Here is a 20922-nt window from a genome sequence, read left to right as displayed (position 1 = left end):
ATGAAACTTCCATTTATATTTAAGAAAATGGTTTTACTTTGCGAAGTATTATAACCTCTTAACATGTCTCCAATAACCCAATCAAGCAGCCTTGATCTTTCAAAAAACTATTAGCTCCTTAAACAAGCAAAGAAAAGGAGCACATACTCTTCTTTGCTGTCATCCTCCCCTTAGCAAAACTTACTGGTATTCTGAATTTTTTCCCATCTATTAAATCATACACATATGCATGCAGACAGTAACTTGTAGGTAGCCGTTTTGCAATGACAAGGAGTAAAGTCAAACGAAGCTGAAAACACTTTAAAAAAATATCCAATACATTTTACCCCTGAGTCAGATTTATTTTAGGAATTCAGTTCATAGAATCACAGAATCTTAAAGGAACCTTAAAGAGCATCTTCCAAACCTCCTGCCATGGGCAGGGACACCTTCCACAAGAGCTCCCTCCAATATGCCCTTGAACATATCCAGGGAGGAGGCATCTACTGCTACTCTGGGCAACCTGTTCCAGTGCCTCAAATTAAAAACAAAACAAAAACAAAAACAAAACAAACAAAAAACCCCAAAAAACCAAAACAAACAAACAAACAAAACCAACTTAGCAATACACAAGAGGGCCTCATATCAAAGGAGATGACAGCAAAATGAGAGGAAAAATAGTTTCTTAAAGGAAAGGATATAATATGGTACCTTTTCCAGTCAAAGTTTCTTCATTTATTTTCCTCACTGCTTCTTGGCCATCACTTTCACTGTTTCCAGCTGTTAAAGGACAGAAAATGAAAACTCAGCAATGCAATCAATTTCAGGAGTGCCACCATGAAGTTCCAGCCACAGTGTAAAACCAGTATGAAGTTTTTGGCAGAAACGTGTGATTCCTGACTGTCCGGCAGCAGAGACCTTCAGAGGGCTGCACAAACGCACTGCAATTCACACAGGTTCTGCCAGATTATCTCATTTATTCATATAAAATAGGACTATCTACTGGACCAACAGACTTGAGATTTGAGTCTGTGAGACAAGCGAATTGTATCACATCCAGATTCTGCAAAAACTTCACTATAGGTTAGAGCAGATTGCCCCTTGCTCTTTTTCTAAAATGAAAACTTCCACAGTTGGAGCAAAGTCCTGACTACCCTGCCTCAAATGCTCATGAGAGGATTTATTAGTGCTAACATAAAATGTGATTAAGCATCACATAAATGTCTTTTGTGCCACGCAGCTTAGGTGGGTGGTTACTAATTGTCTGACAATTGTTTTTGGCAATTTTTTTTTATAACACATCAAAGGAAAAAAACATAAGCGCAAGAGATATAGGAATTGTTAACACAAGTTAATTTTTTAAAATTAACATTCAATTTATCCATCCAAAAATATTTTCCACAGCGTGAAACATCAAAATACCTATTGTTTATTATCTAAATTGGATAAAGATGCTGATATCTCTTATGAACTTAATGAAGTTGCCGCCTTCTTTTCCTCATTATATAAAATTCTGCCAAAGTTTCTATACAGATTTTTTTTTTCTTGTGCCAGCCTACAAGTATCCTGTTCTCTCTTTCACAGCACCACAGAATAAGATGAAGTTGGAAGACACTTCAGGGGGTTTCTGGTTCAACCCCCCTTCACATTAGCTGACACATGATTGTATTTACTCTAAGATGCATTCTTTTGAGACTGGAGTTTTAGCTGTGCTTCTGCAGTAAAAAAGGATTTGAAACACATCTTTTTTGCTTTCATGATATACAAGAAAATTCAACATTTACATAAATTTAGCCAAAATTAATACATTTAGCATTCCAGATACTGGAGAGAAAATAATTCGCACATAAAATCTAGAGTCATACAGGTGTACAACTGTTGTCTAAAAATTCCATTAACCATGGAATTATATTGATCAGACTGACAGAGAAGGAAGGAAGGAAGGAAGGAAGGAAGGAAGGAAGGAAGGAAGGAAGGAAGGAAGGAAGGAAGGAAGGAAGGAAGGAAGGAAGGAAGGAAGGAAGGAAGGAAGGAAGGAAGGAAGGAAGGAAGGAAGGAAGGAAGGAAGGAAGGAAGGAAAACCCAAAAGAACAAAGCAGATATTTGCAGTATTTTCTTCTTGCTGTTTTTCCCCCTTTAAAACCATCCAGCCTTGTAGAGAAGAAAAACATTCAGTTTGATGCTAATTTCCAGACAGAGATGCAGCATCAACAAACAAACCCTCCAGTGAAACGGCCATTTCTGAGGAAAGCTGTGCACAGGGTTTATCGGCAACAGATCAATTTTCCTCACTGTTTCACCTCAAGTAATGTACTAGAGTAGGATTTCAAACTCAGTGTGTTGTTATTAGGCTGGATAGTGCCATGCTAGAAATAAAAATATTTTTATGCCAATTCTGTGAAGATCTTATTTGATTCCTCTTTTATTCAGCACCTCTCATGCAGAGATCAGGCTTACTAAAGCCTCCAGTGTCTTGATTTAACTCTCAGTATGTTCATTTAATTTGTTCTTTTAAAAGAGCTTGTGTTCACAACAAATTTTAATTTGCTTTATTTTGCTGTTTTATAAATGGTTATTCATTAAAGCTCAGTGCCTTCCAAATTAGCTCATTTTATTCATATTTGCATATTTTTTACTCTAGACCACTGGGGGGGAAAAGAAATATTTTGCTAAACAGTCACTTCAGATGCCTGTTTCCAGCCTGATTCAACAGAGTTTGAAAACCAGATGCTGAACACTGGGGTATTGCAAAATTGAAATAGCCTCGGTGAAAACTGCCACAGTAACAGAGCTTTTTGAAATCCTTCTTTCAAAGGAAATCCTGTCAGAAAGAATAAAGACACTGAACAAATGACAAAAATCCCTACAAAAAGTTCAAAGACACTTAGATCAGAAGGATACCATGAAAATGGGAGGCTAATCTAGGCTTCTGAGTTAGGTTAAGGAGATCAGCACCCCCTTGCCAAGGGCAGGTGGGAGAGAAAAGGGACACTGCACTTTTCCACTGCTTCTCTTCCAGTACATTCTTCTGGGATCTTTTAAGCAAAGTGAGTGGTAGGCATCAAAAAGATCCACTTCCTTTTAAGTGTTATATAAATTATTCCTTTTTTTTTTAAAAAAAAAAAAAACAAAAAAAAAAAAAAAACAAAAACAAACAAACATATAAAAAAAGCAGCTTTTTAAGTCACCCAGCTAACACAGTCAGCTTTGGTTTGGGAAAAATCAAAATTAATCTGCATCTTATTGATGAAGCTGAGTCACTAAAGGGCACCACCTTCAAGTGCACTGAAGAGGTGTACATCACCCTAAACTCAGGAGGAGGATGGTTTACTAGATGAGGGCCAATTTCTTACTGCTGTCAGCTGGTTTAAATTCTCAGTATCATATTTGTCATGATTCTTAAAGAAATTTTTTAAAGAAAAGATTTTACACAAAATAGTCCTCTGGGTAGACATTTTTTCAATGATTCACCATAATTTCCATATGTTCCATATACCAGAATTTATCCATTTTAACTGTTATAGCATCTGTAGCATAAGATCTGCCTACTCTGAATTCAAGTGGTTTGAAGGGAGAGTAAGAAATGGAAGAGAGATAATGTATTTTATGCAGCCAGGGAATCTTAAAAAAAAAGCTTTGAGAAAGAGGGATTCATTGTCTTGGGAGCTTAGATCATCAAAGTACCCCAAACCATAATAATCTTGCTTTTCATGCTAATTTAAAGTGTCTACTGGGAACTCAAAACAGATATAGTTGTCTCAAGAACTGTTTATGTAAGCTGTTCAGTGCCCTACCTGATGGGTGTTTTTCCACTTAGTCTGCACAGAATTGTGAAAAATTTGGGTGAGACTTATTCAATAACAACACTGACTAAAATAAATTCTGCAAAGCCCCCCCCTAATAATATAGTAATAAATTAATTCTAAACAGATGTACCTTTATAAAATCTGGTATCATTTCAATGGCATAAAAACCATAATTCTTAATAAAGACCAAAAAAAAAAAAAAAAAAAAAAAAAAAAAAAAAAAAAAAAAGGAAAACATATTTAAATACAACTTTTAGTCAAATAAATTTACTCAGCACCAATAGGCTTTGGATCTTATCCTAAATGTCAGCCTTTGTCATCTTAGCCACTTAAGAAGATACTAACCCTGAAAGTTATTTCAGGGATTTAAACAGAATTATCACAGAGATTGCTCAGTCTGAACAAGACTGAAAAAAGCATGGCCCGTAGAAACCCAGCATGGGCTAAACCCACATTATTACTATTTAAGGGGTTCTGATGCATCTATATATGTATTTTTAATCCTATATTTTTAATTTCTTTGAATGTGAATGTCTCTTCAAAAGAGTAATTGCCACTCACACACTGAATTTATGTAAAAGACTGATCCTGATAAAGAAAACAAGAGCTTTTCCAAATGGTGTTTTACAAAACTAAGAATTTGCAAACTTGATGTTTCAAGGAATTGTACTTCAGGGCATTATAAAGAAATTTAAAGTAGTCTGTGATCAACAATAGAGCCTGTAAAGCTTAAAGTTGCCTGGAGATAATAAACTCACAAATCCAAAAAGCCCTGGCTTACCTAAGTCTGTCAAGGGAAAAATTTCCTCACTTTCAGCAAGACAGCACAAAAGGAAGACAAATAAAAACTTCTGGAGATGAACACCAGGAGGATTCAAGGCAATCAGCATGTGGTGTCCAGGGAAAGACCTGACTCCTCCAGCTTGGAGCCTGAGAGCCACCTTGTGCACAGGGCATCCCTCAGTGCAGGGAACCCCAGGCGGGAAGGCAGGAGTGAGAGATGCGCAGTGGCAGGGCAGCCGTGCTGGCACATCACCTCCCAGCTCCCCCCACACGCCCCAGCCGCCGGCAGGTGTGACCCCCTCATTCACCAGTGCCCGGGGAACCCGAGATAAACGCTCATCCCTTGACCTATGGAGCCATAACTACACATCAGTTAATCCCTGAAACAATGGATAACTTTCCAGGGTGTGCAGCATGCCTCCTGGCCCCTCCCTCTCCTCACCGCTGACTTCAAGCAGCCCAAGTTCAGAAGTGGTAACTCTCACCACTTACATAAACTCTTACGTACATGTGCATTACCAGGAAAACTTGGTGGTACAGTAATCAATTCTGTACAAGAGCATACCAAGTGATTAAGGAATTGCAAAGGATAATGGCTAGATGTCTTTCTGCAACAGAATATAAAAGTTTCCAAATGGAAATTTGAATCAAGATGCCTCCTCAGAGTAGCATAATCCTCATTATGATTGAAGGGGAACTGATTCCTTTGAAGCACCAGCCTGAAGACAGGGCTTGTGAGGGCACCCAATCCCTCAAGAGCAAAACAAAATCCTATCAGCTGGTGTTAGGAAGACTATGATTTTATGAGTGTGCACAACAAATAGAATATGCCTAAAAGAGAGGAATGACTGTTCCCAAAATCTCCAAGGATGAGAAATTTGAACTCAATACAATGTCAGCAGTTTTTTTAAGGAATTTATAAAATCTTCAATAAAAGGGATACAGACCTTGGACCTCATCCATAAAGCATTTAAGGTATGGATTTCAATAAAGTTAGGTATAAGGATGTGACAAGCTATAAAAAATAAATTGTGAATGTGATACAAACTTCCTTGTGTCTAGAGATACCACACAAATCTGTTGTCATCAAGTTCATCATACAGCAGTCACTATTAAATATATGACTTTTTTACATGAAAGGTGAAAACATTTTTGTAAGTGTTCCTTTGAGAAAAGACACAAAAAATGAGCAAGGGAGAAAATGCTGATCTGCAAAGAGAAAAAAAAAGGCGTTACTGCCTTAGGTTTCAGCTACCCATCTGTTCCAACAAGAGGTTAAGAATGACCCTTTTTAATCAAACCTAAGATACTAAGATCTAGCAAGTGAACTCTTTCCAACAATAACCTGTAGCAGATGCTTAAGGAAAAGAAATGTCTATAAGTCTAGGAGTGAGTTTTTCCAATACACCCTCCTGGAAGTAAGGAGTTTCAGAGATTTGCTGAATCAAAAGTCACACATGGCCTCCCAATGAAGGTGGCCTGCACTACTTCACCTAGCTGCACTTTCAGTTCCTTCAGGGGCTTGTCCGCCAAAGACCTCTGGGACAGCAGGCTCCGTGATTTAATGACACACTTAATTACATTCAAAAGATTGCACTTCAGCAGTTTGTTTGTTGTACTTTTTATTTTGTTGGATGTTCTCTACTTTGTTTACAATAAGACAAGGAAGGACCTCTTCTCGTTCACTGTCTACACCATTCATAACTGCATGATACCACACCTCAGTCATCTGTTTGGAAGCAGAAGGACCTTTGTTCTGTGCTCCACCTTGCACAAAGCCATCCTGTACTCCTAACCATCCCTCTCAAGTTTTTTCCAGTTCAACCAGACTCCTTTTGTGTATGCACAACAGGATGGACCAATGGTTTCTACAAAAAAAGAAGGACGCTTTCTGTCCTGTTTTCATCTTCTTTCCTGCTAAGTAATATAATTTTATTTGCCTTTATGACTGGCACAAAATATCGATGATGTACACAGAGCTTTCAACAGTAAATCACAATATTTATTTAACTCATTGAGTAGCAGTTAATTTAGGTCCTATTCTTGTAAATACATAGGTGTGGCTGTTTTTTTCTCATATTCTCTATTTGCATTTACTAACACTCTGTATTTATCCATCCCTTCGTAACATAGTCATTCGCTATTGGGAGATTATTTCCTATTCTTCACAGTAGTTAAGACTTCACAAGGCATCTCTGGACACCACCCAGTCCAACTCCCTGCTGCAATTGCTGGCCCAGGACTATGTCCAGTCAGATCTCAGGTATTTCCAGGGATGGAGACTCCTCAACCTCTCTCTGCAGCCTGTGTCAGTGTTTGATGACCCACAATGTAAAAAAGAAAAAAAAAAGAAAAAAAAAAAAAAAAAGTGTCACCCTGGTTTTTCTGAGTTTTTTTAAAGCCTTCTGATTGTTCATAAGATGGAATCAGTCTCTTTAGCTTCTGTACAATACTAGGAGCAGTTTTTGCTTTTTTAACACATGGTAACATAAACAAATCCTTTGTTTTTCATTCCCTGTCCTTTGTTTGCATATTTCTAACCTGAAAACAATTGTAACTGACAGTTGGTCTGGCCATTCGGCTGGGAGGTGATAACTCCAGAAGCCAATCCACAGCCAGACCCACAAATGTATAAAAAGTAAGAAATAAACAGGCAGGGGGGCTCTCGGGCTTGGCTCAGCCTTGGGCTCTCTCTGAGGAGCAACTCTGCCCTGCAAATCTCTGGTCTTCGTGTGATTGCTTTGTGTTTTGCGATCACAAAAAGTTGTTTTTGTTTTGTTTTGTTTTGTTTTGTTTTGTTTTGTTTTGTTTTGTTTTCCCATTAGGGAAAAATCCCCCTAACCTATCTCTCCTCTTCAGACTGGATACTGCTCTCTCAGCCTCTCCTTACATGTCAGAAATTCAAATCCTTTAATTATCAATAGTCAAATAATTTTGAATATACTAAACCTGTTTAAACAAAATGCATCATCTCACTCTTCACACTGTATTCTCTATCTATGTTTTATAAATGTACTGAATATCTGTCTATGGGACCACAAGTATCTTTGCTCCTGCTCAAAGCTGATAAATTATTTCTCAATATTGTTTTCTGCCTCTAACTATTACTAAACTATGAGAGATCTTTCTCTCATCTCAAGAAAGCCAGCCACTTTAAATCTTTTGGCATGAATCTTAACAAAATCTTCTGAAAACCAGGATTAAATTAATTCACACAGTTGTTGAATATTTCAAAGCATTAAGCATAAATGATTAATGAATAAATTAAACAAATGCCTAGAAAAAATGCACTAACTCTTCTAAAATTCATTAACACATATATAACTCGGCATTTTTTTTAAATGCCTGACTTATTTTTTAATATAAAAACGTACACTTACTGGCCTATGCACAATGTTCTTCCCAAAACTGTTCAGCACCTCTATTTGTCCACCTTACACTTTTTCTTTACCAAGGATGATTAAGGTTCTATGCAGCAGACACTAGTCCAGAAACACTTTTATGCATCTGATGGATTTTGGTTTTAATCACAGTGGCCTGTCTCAGACTGTTTTAATTTCTTTTAGTATTTATTCCAACTTTGTAACAATGTCCATACTGTTTTAAGCTCTATATCATTTTATTTGCTCATTTTATATAATTCAGAGACAGTGAACAGATTGAAGACTCCAAGCCCATTTGGTTGCTCCTCATAAGGATGCCTTTCCATCCACCTGATAAAACCTGTTTTCCTCTAAACCATTTAAAAATCATTTTGAAATAGGCAGACCAGAACACAACATAGTATTTAAGGTTCTAGCCCACAAAGAATCCATATAGTTGAATCTGCTCATATTGTCTATTTAGTTTGTTCATATTCTAACAATGTCTAATATTTGTTTTGATTTTTACACCTTATTGAGCACCACTGAGTTTCATAGGATGATCTATTTTGACCCTGAGATCTATTTCCAAAGTGAAGATGGTCAACACAGAATATATAAAGTCTTTTTCTGGCATTAAGAATTTTCCCATGTAAATCACTCCATATTAATCTACATTGAACTGCACATATCTTTTAATACTCAGCTTCTTAAGGTCTTCCTGCAATTCTTCACAAATCCCTGGTCTTTATGACCAAACTGAATCGTTTGATACAATTTGAAGGACTTGCCACTTCATTATGTGCTCCTCCTATAAAATTATCTGTTGAAAGCACCATAGGTTAAAACAGTGTTTGACAAAATTTATACATATTTGGAAGACTGTGTGTGGCTGCGTGCACATGTATGGTGCATAAGTAATAGTGCTGTAAACAGAGTTTTTCATAATCCTGATGATAGTACACTGGTATAATAGAAACTGAACTGAATTACAATTATAAAGCAATCTGCATGAATTTCCTTTATGCTCATTGAGAAAAAAGAAAACATCACCCACTTTTTATAGGTTGCTAAAATTTTGACACTTGCTGACTAACTCTGGAACTCATTCAGGCCTAAAAAAACCTGGCTGAAATTAGGAAGATAAATACTTTTCAAGGAAAAAAATATAACCCAAGCATCTCATTGATCTATGTATATTAAAAAAAGACTATTAAAGTAACCCATAGAATTTTTCAGTAATTGAAATGAAATCTGTCTTTGAAAATTAACAATTGCACCATCTTGATAAGATTTAATTATCCATCTGAAGTTACTTTGTAGTATTATACAATACAAGAATTGTCTGATTCACAGCGCAGAGAATCTTGAAAATTGGAAACTAATGGGAGTGAAAGAGGTGGCAGAAATATCTCTTGCTTGGTCTCTTGCAGGGATGACCGAGGTCACAAGGAAGTGCTGAATCTGGTGATGGAAGTACACTTATTTATGTCAAAATTGCAGGGCTCAAGACAAAATTGCAAAGCTCAAATAAGTCACCTGAATATATATACAAATATACATATACATATACACATATACATACATACATATACATACATACATATACATATACATATACATATATATAAAAAAATATAAAAAATGAGATTGCTTCCTTCAAAGTGTGAGCCTGTCTTAGAAACCTGTGACATTGATATACTCAGACACTAAAGATTGATTACACTGTCCTGAACCTGGTGTTTTATACCAAACAGCACACATATAACATTGTAGAGGTGCAAAACTTTTGATTTTCATTCACTATTTTCAGATAGATTTATCAAAACTTCTGTATTAGATAGTAATACACATTAACTCAGCCTTCTTTTATTAATGTACTGAGGGGGAAAAAAAAAAAAAGAAAAAAATTGAGGCTCTCCTTTTTTGAGTCAACAATTTTAACATGCACTGACAGAATTCTCATAAAATTAAACAGCTTAATTAAAATTAAACAAAGATGGAAGGAATATGAATAGTTTATGCTTTTTTTATCAGCCTAAATTGAGACTCACAAAACTGTGGCAAACACCTTGAACCAGAGGCAAACTGGGTTTTATGGCCTGGGCTGGGGGAGGTCATAGAAATGTCCAGGACATCCTGACTTCCAACGTCTTCATCGTGAAGAGTATATTTATTTGTAAGTGCACACAAAACACTACCTTCAATATCAGTCCCTGCTGAATACAGTGAGTCATTTACCCTCTCTCTCTGAAAATGTATCTGCAAGTTTATTTATCAACTAGTAAATCACATAGGAGGGAGCAGGAGCTCCCTGTGTGGCTTGATTCCGAAGATCCGTCACAGCCATCAGTTTTCCCTAACAGGGGTTTGCTGTCTATCATGAGATTTTCCTGAAGTAAAAGCCCTGCTGATTGTGAGTAAAGCTACTGGGAAAAGCAGCCTGGCAGGAAGCCTCAATGAAATCTATCAAACAAACACAGAAAATTACTTTCATCATTTCAGTGTTTGTCAAAACCTCTTTCCCAGGGAGAGCTGAGGGCAGGGTGAGCAGCACCTGCAGAGGGAAACCTTCAGTGAGGGAATGGAGTCTCGTGCACCACTGTTGGGACTGGAAAGGGAGAAGGTTTAAAAGAACTATGAAACACTTTCTGTAAAGGCTCTGAGTGCCTTTTCATACAGTGCCTACTCATGCTTTCTACTTATTTGCTTTCCTCATTTCATTGGTGGGTTAGATTTAAAAGTAGGTTTCTTCAAATATTTACTCCTCTAAAATGTCAAAGTGAATCAAAATCACATCCATCACAAATGGTGAATCATTTTTCACATCAGACATTCAGGCTTGACTCATCTGCCTGCTGCAGGGATATCATCCTTTATTGCTACACTTCCTATAATGGGAAACAAGCATCCAGTGATTGAGCATGATTGACTGCAAGCTACATGTGAGTCTCTCTTGCAAGCCCAAATTCACTTAACATCCACACCTTTTTCACAGAAGTTCATGTATATATACAAGCATAGGGTGAAAACCTTTCTAGAGGAGAACGCTTGAGCACACTTGCTGTCTTATTTGAGCCTTGTGTGGCCTGAAGCATAATGTGCTAATGAATGCCAATGTGCCAGCAGATATTTCAAACACGCTCTGGACACTTGGGCCCAACAGTTATGAGCAAGGACGGAAGGTCATTGCATTTGATGTGCTTTGAGACGGTTATGATCTTGCAGCTGGAAAAGCGCCTGGGACTATCCATTCTACTGACAGGGCTGCTTTGTTCTGAAGAATTTCACAGGCAAAGAAGAGAGTTGTGACTCACAGGGCCCAGTGTTTAGGTCAGAGTTTGCTCGGAAGAAATGAATCAGCTGGAAGACTTACTCATCAAATGCTTCCTATAATTAATTTCATTAATTTACATTTGTAGGGATTTGTAATGCAAATAGTAAGATTGATACAATTGTAGAGTGAACGGAAGTGTGCGTGTGTGTGTAAGCACCAAAAGAAAGAGGAAAGTATTAAAATAATGCCCTTTATTGACAAACAAAAGACATGTTTAGAGGAAACTGCTCCTCTGCTGTGCATGTCAAGGCCACAGCATTGAAAACCACCAGCAGATGACCAGCACCCTGCCATCAGGAGGATAACATCTCCAGGTTACAGCATAATACCCATACCATTATTTTTCCTGTTAGCCCAACCTAAAAATAGGCTATAGACAGAGTCTATATATTGCAGACAAAAAAAAATGTACTGAGAGCTGATGAGCAATATAGAAGATCACAGAATGGTAGTGGTTGGAAGGGAGCTCTGTCCAATCCCCTTGCTGACGTAGTTTCACGTAGAACAAGTAACACAAGTCGCATTCAGACAAATTGTTAAGATGTCAGAGAAGGAGACTGCACAACTGCTGTGGCAGATCTGACCAAAAACCTAGCCTGTCATTTCTGATTAAGAAGAACAACAGAGACAAGATAAGGACTCAGTAGCTGGTATGACCTTTTCCCATACTCAGGTGATGCTCACAAGATCACATGAGCTCACACGTCTCGGTGCTTATGAGAGAACGGGTGTGAGTGTGAGTGAATGAGATTTATGAGGGAATGATTGTGAATGGAAAAAAAATCAGCTTATTTAGAGATTCTGCACTGAAACCTCCCATTCCCAAAACTCTCACACTGAATTTTGCTACATGGAAGACCCTAAACTCTAAGTGATATAAAATAAATCTTAAAAAAAAAAAAAAAGAACATTCTGTGCTTCCATGACCCTATGCAAAGAGAAGAAAATTGCCCTTTTTATTCTCCCACTGAGTATATTTTTGCAGTCCACCTTAAAGATGGAAAGCAATTTTAGTGAAATATTAATGCTGTCATCATTAGCTACATCTAGCTACATTAGCAACATCTAGCATTTAGCTACATAAAGCAGCATCTGCTTGCATTTTGCAGACGCTTGGGTTTGACACATCTATTAAAATATGTATGAGTAAGTGGTGTTCCACATTACACCTGTATGATTCCAGGACAACTCCATTAATGTTACTGACTACACTACACTAAAAGTACATGGCTACTATGATCTCATACATTGTTTGGAGTGGGTTTGATATGTGTACAAAACCTTAGAGCAAATTCTGTATAAATGTTGAATAAAACGTCATCACCAGCTTGATAGTGTACAATGAAACAGCAATCTTCAGTGACTCTACGGAATAAAAGTCACGGTGGTTTATAGAAAAACCTAGTTAAGGAAAGACAAAGTGAGAAAAGGTAGCATTTTAAACATATAAGTATTCATTATAATACATTCTGATTTAGTAGACATACTAGCACATAAATATATATATGTAGTAGAAAAAGCTTTAAAAATAGGAAGTCTCCTAAATAGCATCTGTGGTAGAATGAAAAAAATTATGCACACAGGACAGTTTTTTAGTTCATAGAGAAATTCACCTAACTTCAAATGTCTCACTGTAACAGTTACCTTTTAAACTCTTTATTATCAACGGAGAGAAACAGGCACCTCTAGAAGGTGAATTGCCCAGTCCAACTCAGACTGACACGAGGGAATCTCTAGGTATTTATTTCCTTGTCTTGCCTACAAAGGCCTGTTACAGTGAGAAACTGAGAAGTAAATGTGCAATTTTTACATGGATGAAGTCATAAATGCTTCCTCTGTCCTTATTACACAGATTAAGCCCCACTAAACACTGTAATATTCCTTCAAGTCTTTAATTTGTTTTCCTCTTAATGAACATGTACATCCTAATGTTGATGAATAATCCATCCCCAGTAACAAGGAACTAAAATATTTTTGTAATACTCACATTTTAATGGTTTTTTTTTGTTGTTTACTTCTTATCTAAGGTAGTACAACTCTTTCAAGTCCTACAGAAAAAAATCCCATCTGCTTTTTTTTTAAAGATCTTAGAAAGCAAAACATAAATCAATCTTTATTTGTACTAAATGCTAACAAAACATTCTCCTACATTCCCCTGACATATCCTTACTTATTCTGGAAAGAAAATATGCCTTAAAAGAAAAAAAAAAATTACTTTATGAAACAAAAAGTACATTAATAAAATAATGACTTTACCTATTATCACATGCATGCCAAGTCTTGCCAAATGCTTCACAGTTTGGTAACCAATTCCTTTAGTGCCTCCAGTCACTATAGCAACCTTTCCATTTTGTGTAGGGAAAACTATATGAGAAAAAATAAACAACACAAGGTTAGTTCACAATAGTAACACAATTAAGAAGTTAAGATGCATTTGAAAGAGTGCACACTTAACAGACCGCTCAAGCCAAGACAGTAAACAATCTCAGGAGCAAACTCTGTATGGAAATGAAAACTATGGAACATCCACCATTATTTACTGCACCATAATTTTCCAGTATTGACAGTTCATGAAAGACTGAGGTTGACAACACGAAAGGCAAACACCCACTTCAGATATTTTCTCATTTCTATTTGCATGCATTTCATCATCCTGCAGTCATCTGACCTTTAAAATTTCCACCATAACTTTGTTACTGAGGAAGGTGGCAGCAGTTATACGTCAGCTCAGGGATGACTTACTCTATGTGTACATGGAAAAAAATTCAATTGGCAGCATGATACCCTGAAAATTTCTTGAATGACCAAAGACCAGCCTCTGTCAGTAACATGGAAGAAAGATCTCAGTCAAAGGTGAGCCATTAAAAGTACACCAGTTGACCTAATTTCCCTGCATAACTGTGCACTCTCCCTTCTGAAAATCACAAGGCCCCGAGCCCCAATGGAAGGAGGAAGCAGTTTTCTTGCATAAAACCCCCACCTGCTTTTCCCATCTACACCAGCCCGCTCCCACAGAAGCCAGCATCCCCAATACCCGCTGTGCTCCTTGACCCACACACAGCCTGGCAGGCAGGGAGTGCTCCCAAACTCCCTCTGCTAGAGGGGTGGCTTAGACACAGCCTGTGTCTCCTGCATCTCTAGCAGCCCTTAGCCTGCCAGGTGAGCCAAGGAACACCTGGGATGGCCCTTGCAGAGCAGCCGCCATGCCAGCTACAAGCTTTTGTGCTGGGTGCAGGTTGCACCATGGAGCAAGTCCTGCAGCCAAAGCAGAGCAAAGGCATTACAGTCTTAGTGCTTGGGAAAGGTGGGAATTAGGTCTAATATCAACTACAATTGTTTTGGGTGGGAAATGCTTCATGTGAAGCACCGTGTGGTCCTTAGGTGGACGAGGTGAATCTCTAATTGGCTTTGGAGTAGAAGCTGTGTATTTGCACAGGAAAAATGGTACTGAATATTTAGTTTTTCTGTGGTGCAGTGTCCGTAGGCAACGCTATAGATAACAAATGTTAAAATTATGCCGACTTTCATTTATCAAAGGAATTTTTATTTTGATTTCTAGGGTTTTACGGGGTTTCTTTGTTGTACAACACAAATTCCTGTTTTACATAGTTATGAAACACAGAACTAGCACTGATACAAGCTTCTTTCTTCACAGCAACTTCAAAAAAGATCCACATTTCATCTTTTCTGAAACACAGTTCTTTCCATCATGATTCAACATGAATTTGCTCTCTTCAGGTAACAACTTGGTTCTTCCCATCCCTGAAGAACAGCTAGAATTGTTTGCAGTTCTTTGAAGGTTAACTCCAATTACAGTGATATGCATGCACATAGGTGTCGTGACATATATAATTCAAGCTAAAGAAAACTTCCCCAGGAGCTTTTTTTAAAAGGGCCTCAATTTAGTTATAAGCAGACCTGCAATTTCCACCAAAAATACTTCTAATCACAAACTCTAAACAGAATGCCCACAGGTACAAATCTTGACAAGAGAAAATGCATTCATTTGGGCCTGAGTACCTTCTCTTCCTCTTCTGTCTCCCCACGGCTCCCTTGCTTCCTGGCCTCTTACCACATGGCTGACCTGACATTTGGATTTCACATGTTGCATACAGGTGCTGTCACTCATTTCTATTACTGCACCACTATACCTACCTATTGAATAAGAAGCGACATTTTAATGCAAAATGCACTTAGAAGACAGAACAGGAGAAAAATAAGTCAGGACTGGGGAAAAGGCAATGACATGAAATGAAAATAGAAAGCAAGAGCAAAGTAATAACAGTTATTGCTGTGATGAAGTAGTTCTTAACAGAGGACACCATTTAGCAGATGAAAGAAGATGCCCAGTCCTATCCTGTCCATGGTGACTGCAAAGAAAAGGACAATTTTTTTTTTGGTCCTTACGGCCGCTTAAAGACTTTTCTGTAAAAATGCATTCTATGAGACCCTATATTACAGAGATGTTTAAAACAGATCTGCTTGTAGCAGCTAGCTCCAAGGACCTAAGAAAGCAGAAAGGGAGGGAGAAATGAGGGCTGCAGACACACAGATAGGTGGTCATTATCTGTTTTATTTCCCAGAGGTACAGTATACAGCTTTCACATAGCACTTTTTGAATAGACACAACATTGCATGGCACAACTCAGTCTATCCCCTCACTTCAGTCAAAATGGGAAATGCAAAGAGAAAAACTGAGATACATCAGGGAGGGGAGTGGGACAGGAAGAAAATAAACTCCTCAATTAATACTTGTTATTAATTAAAAAAATACGTACAGTTTCCATCAAGTCAGATATTTTAATGTAAAATGAACCTCCATTTAAATGAGACACAGTTAGTATTTATGTCAACAAAAGTGGTCAAGATCAAATACAGGCTCTGTGTGTGAGCCGGGGGTAACTCCAGTGAAAGGCAGTTAATTAGTGCCCTGTTCTTTCTAGAACTCCAATCTCATGTGGAGTTTGCAGTACACCCAACTTTCGGTGTTAAAACACCACTTCCGTGATGAAACCCAGCATGAAATTTTCAAAGCAGACCTGGGCTCAGCCTGGTTTTCAGCAGACACTGGTTTATTTTGTGTGAGAGGTTGAGCTGAGTGCAGCTGGAGCCTCGCTGCCCCCCAGGCGGGCGGCAGTGATGAAGACCCATGGGCTTTGCAATGCCCAGAGAGGTTCCCTCTGGCATTTCTTGCATCTCATTTAAACCACGCCAGTTCTCTCTCTCCCTCTGCTCCTGGAAAGGACGTAGATCCTGATCTCAACTTCAGAGGCATAATGCCAGTGATATCTCCCTGAGACATGAGAAAGGTACAGCCCTGTGCTAATGAAATCCCCTGACCAAGCAGTAGCTGCTAATTTCCCTTTGTGTTCAAAGAAACCAGCCGGCAGTCCTTAGGTGCTCCTTTATCACACCAGTGTCTGAGAGAAGCTTCTCTCTAGCTGCAGGTTCTGTCTCTATTACAATGTATTTGGACAACATAAGCCTGTCTACTTTGCAAGTAGATTATCCTAAAACAGAAAAATAAGGCAGAATTATTATGTCCTGATATGAGGCTATTTAAAAATAATTATTTTCCTTTTAAATATAGTTCTTAATCAGAAATAAATTCTTTGTACAGATACATCATCACCCAAATTCAATACTACAAAGAATGTAAGGCAATTCTGTAATTTTAAAGAATACTAATTTTCAAGGGACTCTAAAACAGGGCTGTCAAGATGCCCCTGCAACTGCCAAGACCAGAGAAATTAGACAGTCTGCATACCCATATCAATGACCAGTTTGATATTTGCTACCAGTTCCTGCCAGCAAAATCGCATCTCTGGGGCAGGAATGAGGGTCACTGAAGTAGCCACATCAAAATAAAGGCATTAAACTTTCTATTTCTTTCCAGAAATACACCATGTGGACATAGACAATGCGAACCTCAGAAGAAGAACTTCCCTTGAGAGTAGCCTGCTTTGGTATTCTGAAACCCTTACAGCACATTGTGCTTGAGGCCCACGGGGAAAAAAGAAAAAAAAAGTATTAGAAGTTTATTTAAAGCAAATTGCATCAAAGTTTTACAAAGTTCCATCTCCTGCCTTACTAATCCAACATCTGCGTTGTGGCACATTATGGGTCATACAATAAAATAGAATATCTTTTTATTGATTTCATCACTAACCTTCTTTTTAAGACATTGATGGCCAAGGGTAAAATTTAGATTGTTTGAATCAGGCAGTACTTATCAGGCAAGACTTGAGCACAGCTGAAGGCATCCAAAAAGTTGGTCAGTGTCCACCTGTGAGGTGGCCTGCTGGGACCTGCCTGCGCCTCCTGAACTGGCCATGCAGTGCAGGAACTTTGGTGATATTTGTGCTGAAGAGATCCCTACAGACAAATCCCAACAGATTTTTTTTCATTCCTCCTATAACTGAATAATTTACATGCAAATATTAGGCCTGAAGGTAACTGGCAGAAGCACAGATGGAAAAAAAATAAAAAGAAAAGAACTACAATGAATATTTAGTTTCATGACTGAATAACAAGATCCAAGTTTGGAGCCATTCTTGTACAGCAACACTGAGTGGGAAAAAGAGGGTGAACGGTAATTCCAGTCCTTGTCTAACACCACAGGACAAGGCACAATCGAGTTCTTCTAGATGGATTAAAGAAATCATATAGCTCAGTGAACCACAGAATTATTGAGTGGTAGTTTTTTCCTATTGCAAAATATTCCGACTCTTTTCCCCTGATTTATACTGTGGTGATGTTGAGATTATAGCCATTAAGCAGATGTAGAAAAATAATTCATTTTCCTCTCTGCGAGGCAATCAGTAAACTGCTGGGGAACCCATGCAGCTTTTAGCAACAGCCTTTTTTGTGTGCCTTACAGAAACATCTCCATAAAATTCTGGTTTGGCAGAAACCAGGCAAACAGGGTCTAGATTCAAATGTCATTCCAAGACTACCCTAACAGAAGACAATTTAGGTACTCAAATCCTGACAGATAAGCCAGACAAACTGTGTGTGCCTCAAGCCTGTCCTAAGCCTGTGCAGATGATTTTTCAAATGCAAATCGTCTTCCCAAATTTGCACACCAAAATCTTTTCTGCCGCTGCTGCTTCCAATCACTTTCCTAATGAACATCAATATGCAATCAAGATTGAAGGGCTTTAAGGCTGGAAACCAGGTAGGTGGCAACCAGCCCAACTAGTCCTTCTGTGAAAAGGCATCCTGCTGGTTTCAGCAGTTGAGGCCATCGGGCCTTCTGCTGATGAACAACTGCCATGCAGATACGTAGATCCACAGACACACGGCCAACAGCCGGCCCCGCGTGCCTCCCTCCAGTGGTGGGATGCATTGGGTAAGGGAGAGCTATCTGTCCAGAGACGGCATCTGTTTCCAAACACAACCGGAGTTTTGCATCAGAAAGGTGACAAGCCTCTCAGCTTTTGTTAAGAATCACGAGGAAATGGAGGTATCGGAGAGAGGCTGGCTCTGGAGTTACCCATGGGAAGAGAAAGGTGTTGAAGAACCAGAACAACAGGAGAAACCAAACCATGGAAATGTGTCCCTTGCCCTACAAACTCATAGGTATCTCAAAGTGCTATTAATGGAACAGCAGCAGTCAGCTGGCTGTAAGAATTTCAGCAGCCAGGGGAAGACCTAATTTAATAAGGCTCCCACGCAGCCACTAACAGGGACTATGACTGGTAACAACTGCTCAGAAAACCACAGCAAAACCCCTGGCACACATAAGACTAAGCTGATTGTTTAACTTAGGCACACACAGAGCCTGAAATGCTGCATGCCAACAAAACTACAAACAACAACTCACACTTACCAGTTCTGGAAACTCACAGAAGTTCCAGCCCTGTTTCGGGGGAATGCACACACAGCCCATGCCCCATGAAGTGGACATTTCCACAACACAGCAGAGGTCTCACACAGCAGCAGCAATTTGTCCTGGCTGCCTGAACACCTGGGAACCAAGCAGTGCTGTAACTCCAGCCAAGGCACCACATATCCAGAAAGCCTGGACAAATGGCCAAAGTGCAGCAAGTCAGCAAATGACACAAAAGCAGAGAAGTTGGCAGATACACCAACTAGAGAAGCAGAGTGCTCAGCCAGCTAAGGAGATAATGTGTATACTTATCCCTTCCTGACATTGTCAACATGGGAACAAGTGACAATTCTTCAGAGTTAGCAGCAACCATGTGCTGAGCCAGACTAATGATTTTTTTTTTTTAATTGCCAACAAAAACAACTTAAAAAAACCCCAGCAACTGAACTTAAGGCTGCTCTAAATTTATAATGTTTTTTAACTTTTTGATAAGCATGCCAGCTTGCTTATAGGGATGAAGTGATAACATTTTCAGGAGAGATGACAAGCCCTTCGCAGAAGGCTGAGATACAAGCTCCCAAAATCCATTACAGGACTTGTTCCTAGACATCTCACTTAACACATGTAAAACTCATTCTATAAATGAGCAGAATGGCTCATTTTCCTCTTGTTTTTTCAACTCATGAACACACTGTGGAGCCTTGGAGGGTATTAGAGAGCGACAGGTACTATTTGAGTCCAATATCACAAGTTTGGAGCATGAGTATCCACAGCAAGACCTCACTATAGTAAAAAAGCCCCCACATATTAGAAAAGATGTAAAGTAAACTGGTGAAGTAGTAAGATAAAAGTTATGATGCTAGCATTACAGTCCTGAAATAATTAGTTTTCACTAAAGAAAAATAACAATACCCCTAATAAGGCGGCTGTTCAGAGCAAAAGGTTTTGGCACTCAAAAATACAAGACCTGTAGAAAGAGATCTCTCTAGCAACAGTGGGAAAGGGAATGGAAAGCTACACTAAAAATGTCATTTGCATGACACACCTATCTGCATTTCTTCTATTGATTCTTGGAAAGACAGCATAAATGCAGATAAAGGGACAAGTATGTGTGGAAAGCAGCATGTGGAAGAGGAAGCTGAAGGAGGTGTTAAACTTTCAAATAAGACACAGGAAAAAGTTTTTTGGTCAAGATGAGGTAATTTTCAAGTGCTTCATTCTCCTTTTCTCTCTCTTCACCTTCCCCCCACCTCCAGCTATTTAGGTGAAAGAGATACAGCTTTAAGCAATTTAATACACCTGAATCATAAATCTCTGCATGGTGATATTGTCCCTAAGGTCAAAAAAAGGACCCCAGTGAGGACACTGGCACTGCAACTTACAGATGAAAATCCACCGTGGTTTGGTGGGGTGTGGGGTAAGTCAAGGCACAGACTGCTAGAAAAGTAAGCTACATTTATTGCCAAAGTAATAATAATAAAAAATTCCTCTCCACTTGCACATGTATTTTCAGTGCTTTGTTTTTCAGAGCATACAACTGGTATGTTTGCAAGTGAAGTCCTGGCTGGTTACAAGGGCCAAGGGAAGATGCATTTTCATACATCTTTTGACTGGACCCTGAGTGCTTTTGCTTTATTTGTCAGATAGGATGCTCCGTAATGTTAGTCTTGGACTCGGCAGAAGGGCTGCATGGAGAAAAAGATTGTTGGAGTTTCCAAAAATTAGACAGTAATTTTCCAAACTGATTTTTCTGTCTTCACTCTGTCTGTGAAGAACATCTTCCTCCAATAAACCCTATGCAGGCCTCCTGCATCACGATCATTG

The 20922-nt window shown here is 38.7% G+C and overlaps 1 protein-coding gene across 1 annotated transcript in view; it reads right to left on the bottom strand.

Annotated features, from left to right (window-relative positions):
- DHRSX (dehydrogenase/reductase X-linked) overlaps positions 1-20922 on the bottom strand; it is a 166457-nt gene that overhangs the window by 114371 nt on the left and 31164 nt on the right. Inside the window, exons 2-3 of the mRNA XM_040090612.2 lie at positions 13524-13631; positions 691-759 (exon numbers count right to left, since the gene is read on the bottom strand). Coding sequence (XP_039946546.1) covers positions 691-759; positions 13524-13631 — 177 coding nt within the window. The remainder of the gene's footprint in view (positions 1-690; positions 760-13523; positions 13632-20922) is intronic.

This window comes from Hirundo rustica, chromosome 2 (assembly GCF_015227805.2).
Source record: "Hirundo rustica isolate bHirRus1 chromosome 2, bHirRus1.pri.v3, whole genome shotgun sequence".
In the NCBI taxonomy this organism is placed as follows: Eukaryota; Metazoa; Chordata; class Aves; order Passeriformes; family Hirundinidae; genus Hirundo; species Hirundo rustica.
Note: the sequence above shows the minus strand (reverse complement) of the source record. Positions and strands in the feature narration are given on the sequence as shown.